The sequence below is a fragment of the Herpailurus yagouaroundi genome, unplaced genomic scaffold, assembly GCF_014898765.1.
Source record: "Herpailurus yagouaroundi ecotype Mexico unplaced genomic scaffold, PumYag 295, whole genome shotgun sequence".
NCBI classification, from domain to species: domain Eukaryota; kingdom Metazoa; phylum Chordata; class Mammalia; order Carnivora; family Felidae; genus Herpailurus; species Herpailurus yagouaroundi.
This window is the reverse complement of record NW_024412512.1, coordinates 903,455-906,912: the sequence shown is the minus strand read 5'-3', so window position 1 is coordinate 906,912 and position 3,458 is coordinate 903,455. Positions and strand designations below refer to the sequence as shown.

The 3,458-nt window shown below is 65.1% G+C and overlaps 1 protein-coding gene across 1 annotated transcript in view; it reads left to right on the top strand.

The window, feature by feature from the left end:
• The first annotated feature begins 588 nt into the window (after positions 1-588).
• The window catches only part of ABHD17A (abhydrolase domain containing 17A, depalmitoylase), a 5,787-nt gene continuing 2,917 nt past the window's right edge, over positions 589-3,458 (top strand). The window contains exons 1-2 of the mRNA XM_040461984.1: positions 589-1,447; positions 2,629-2,823. Of these exons, the coding sequence (XP_040317918.1) occupies positions 1,116-1,447; positions 2,629-2,823 (527 nt within the window). The 5' untranslated portion in view covers positions 589-1,115. The remainder of the gene's footprint in view (positions 1,448-2,628; positions 2,824-3,458) is intronic.

Here is a 3,458-nt window from a genome sequence, read left to right as displayed (position 1 = left end):
CCCCCCCCCCCCCCGTCCACCACCTACTTCTCGCTAAGTCCTCGTGGGAGGCAGTGTTGTCTTCCCCAGTAGGTGAGGAAACTGAGGCCCAGGGAAGGAAGGAGCCTTGCCCAAGGTCACAGAGCCCTCCGTTGAGCTGGAGAAGGAAGCCATTCGGGCTCCAGTGCCCCCCTCCCCCGCAGCCTGGCCCCAGCACAGGGCCCAGCCATTGTCTGAGCTCAGTAGGCCTTCCCAGCCTCTAGATGTATCCTGCTTTTGTTACCAGAGCCTTTGTTTCTTGTATTTCCTCTGCCTGGGCTCCACTGTCTCTGGACGTGGCAGTCCTGCCCCTCGAGGCCCGGCCCCTGTGAGCATGCTCTTAGGTCCGAGTCCCTTCAGTTGGCAGTCTGTCCTTGCCTTGGCTGCGGTGTGTCACCTGGGGTTGGTGGCAGATGAATCCTTGAAGGATGGCCTGGAGATGGGCTGGGGGGGGGTGGGGGAGTCTGGGCCGGCTGTGTGAACAGAGGCATAGGGAGAGCACCGGGGTCTCTCTGCGCCCAGAGCAAGGGCTGTATGGGGGAGAGCTGGCTGAGCCAGGGGTCTCGTTGCCCAGTACAGCCTGCTGGCCGAGGCTGGGCTGACTGGAGGGGCTTACCTGGCAAGAGTTGGTGACTGCATGCTGAGAAAGGGTGCAGCAGGTGGTGGTCCGGTTAGCTTTGGGTCCCACAAAGGGCATATGGGGGGTACGTGGTCCCTGTGGATGACGAGCTGGGCCCCCAGGCCCATGGGGCCGAGAGTAGACCAGTTTGAGTGGGAGAGGGTGGACTGGGCTGCGGGGAAGGCCGAGAGGCTTGGTACAGACAAGATCGGGTCACCGTGTCCCAGCGGAACCCCGAGGGAACCCCGTTTCTCGCCCCCCCCCCCCCCCCAGGATTTCCCTCTGCAGGACGTGGAGACGCAAGGCTGCGAGGCTCCCGAGGGCTCGGCTTGGACCACGATGGGGCTGGGCTGCAGCCTCCTAAGGGGGCTCTCGTCTGGGGCAGTGGCTGGGGGCTGCCCTCCGCCCTGCCCGCGTCTCAGAGCACCCCCACCCCTCCCCTGCCAAGCCAGGCCCGCCCTGGGGCCCGGCGCCCGCCATGAACGGCCTGTCAGTGAGCGAGCTCTGCTGCCTTTTCTGCTGCCCGCCCTGCCCCGGCCGCATTGCTGCCAAGCTCGCCTTCCTGCCGCCGGAGCCTACCTACTCGCTGGTGCCCGAGCCCGAGGCGGGGCCCGGTGGAGCTGGGGCCGCCCCCTCGGGGACCCTGCGGGCCTCCGCCGGCAGCCCGGGGCGCTGGAAGCTCCACCTGATGGAGCGTGCTGATTTCCAATACAGCCAGCGCGAGCTGGACACCATCGAGGTCTTCCTGACCAAGAGCAGCCGGGGCAACCGCGTCTCCTGCATGTACGTGCGCTGCGCGCCCGGCGCCAGGTGAGCGTCACGAAAGGACGGCACGGGGTCCGGACAGTGCCCGGAGGGAGGCCCGAGAGGTTCCCGGTGCAGAAGCAGAATGTGTCCCGTCCTCGGGCGCCTGGTGTCCTGCCAGAGGCCGTTCCCCTGGGGTGGAGCCGGGGCGAAAGCCCGTCAGGCGGCGCAGGTGCCCTGGGGATTCTTGTTGCCAAAGGGGTGGCAAATGGGATCCACCAAGAGCAGGCCACGTGGGACTGCCTGGGCCCTTACAGCCCCGTCACGGAGGAGTACCCTGGGGCTGGTTGGGGGGGGGGGTCCTGGGTGGCCTTATTGCACCTGCTTGACAAGGAGCCGCCTGCTTCAGGGTCTCCGTGCTCACCTGCCCAGGGAAACGCTCCTGGGTGCTTGGTGCTCAGTGAGGACTTGGCATCTGCTTCAGGGCCAGGGCACTTGAGGCCTGGCAGGTGGCTCAGGCCAAGTCTGCCTCCTCATTTAGAGTGTCCTTGAAGCCCAGAGGCACAGCTCTTCCTTGAGTACGACAGCGGGGAAAGAGGTGGGGCCCTTCAGGTGTCTCTGCCTTTAGACCGGGCGGGGTCTGAGTCCAGATCTGAGTTCAAAGGGCAAGCTTTTACCTTTTAGCTAGGCTGGGGCCCAGGGGTGCTGGAGGAAGAAGACTGTAGGAGTGCGTTGGCCAGGATCCAGCCTGTTGGGGTGACCTGGGGCAGGTCCTGATGGCCAGCAGCATTGCAGGGCGGAAATGAGTTTTGGGGTCATGTTCTGTAGGAGGGGAAGAGATGGTGTGAACAGGGATTGATCTGGTTCGTTTGTGGGGGCATGGGTGGGGGCCAGCTGTCGAGAGCAGCAGCGGCTGTCTCATTCTCTGGAAGGTTCCAAGCAGCGGGCACACGTGCATGCCATCCTTGGGCTGTCAGAGCCCCTCTAAAAGGAGTGGTTCCAGAGGAGAGAGCTGCTGTCCCCAGGCAATAGAGGTGTGGCGGTCACTGACTTGCTGAGCTGTGGGTCCACCCTGTGCTGAGGCCATGGCCAGCAGTCCCCTTTCATGGAGGGGAAGCCCTCATGGCCAGAGGAGCCAGGCCACTTTGTGGCAGAGGCGGCCTCTCTCCCACATTAGTGCTCGTCCACGGGGGCGGCTGGGAGCCTCCCTTGCCCTCTGACCTGCCCCCCCCGCCCCGCCCCCCCAGGTACACGGTTCTCTTCTCGCACGGCAACGCGGTGGACCTGGGCCAGATGAGCAGCTTCTACATCGGCCTGGGCTCACGCATCAACTGCAACATCTTTTCCTACGACTACTCTGGCTACGGCGTGAGCTCGGGCAAGCCCTCCGAGAAGAACCTGTATGCCGACATCGACGCCGCCTGGCAGGCGCTGCGCACCAGGTGAGCTGTGTGTTGGGCGTAGCGGGTGAGCACCCAGGGCCTCAGGCCGGCCTCCCTGGGGAGTCCCTGGAGGGTGGTCCTCAGGAGAGGGCCATCAGCGGCCACACTGGGCGGCAGGGTGAGGTCTGACGTGTGTCCCCTTGGTGTGGCGACAGGCATGCTGGTGTGCGGGGAGGTGGGGCGGGCAGTCTTCAGATCTGCCCTCCCCTCCCTGGAACCCCTTGTCCGGCAGGGGTATAGATGGGCTGTACCTAGGGGAGTGGGGGCTCTGCCTGCACGGGGTGGATAGAGGACCTGGGCCCAGGAGGTGGGCTGTGTGGGCTCTGAGAAAATACTCAGAGTCCTGGGGCCAGGGAGCATTTGGGGTGCAGGGAGGAGTAGGGCTGCTCTGTCATGGTTCTCAGGGCTGACCCATGAGGCATTCATGGCCACTGACGGTGGCCTCCTCCTCGGGGCAGGGCTCCTCTGGGCCTAGAGGGTTCTGAAGAGTTCCAGAAGGTTCTGTCAGGCAGTTTGGTGTCCAGCACAGCATCCGGGGGCCGGTGGGAGGCTAGCAAGCAGAGGCACATACCTCTGTGCTTGACTGAGGGCCACCAGGGCCTCGGCCAAGCCCCCTTCCCTGGACCCCCCCCCCC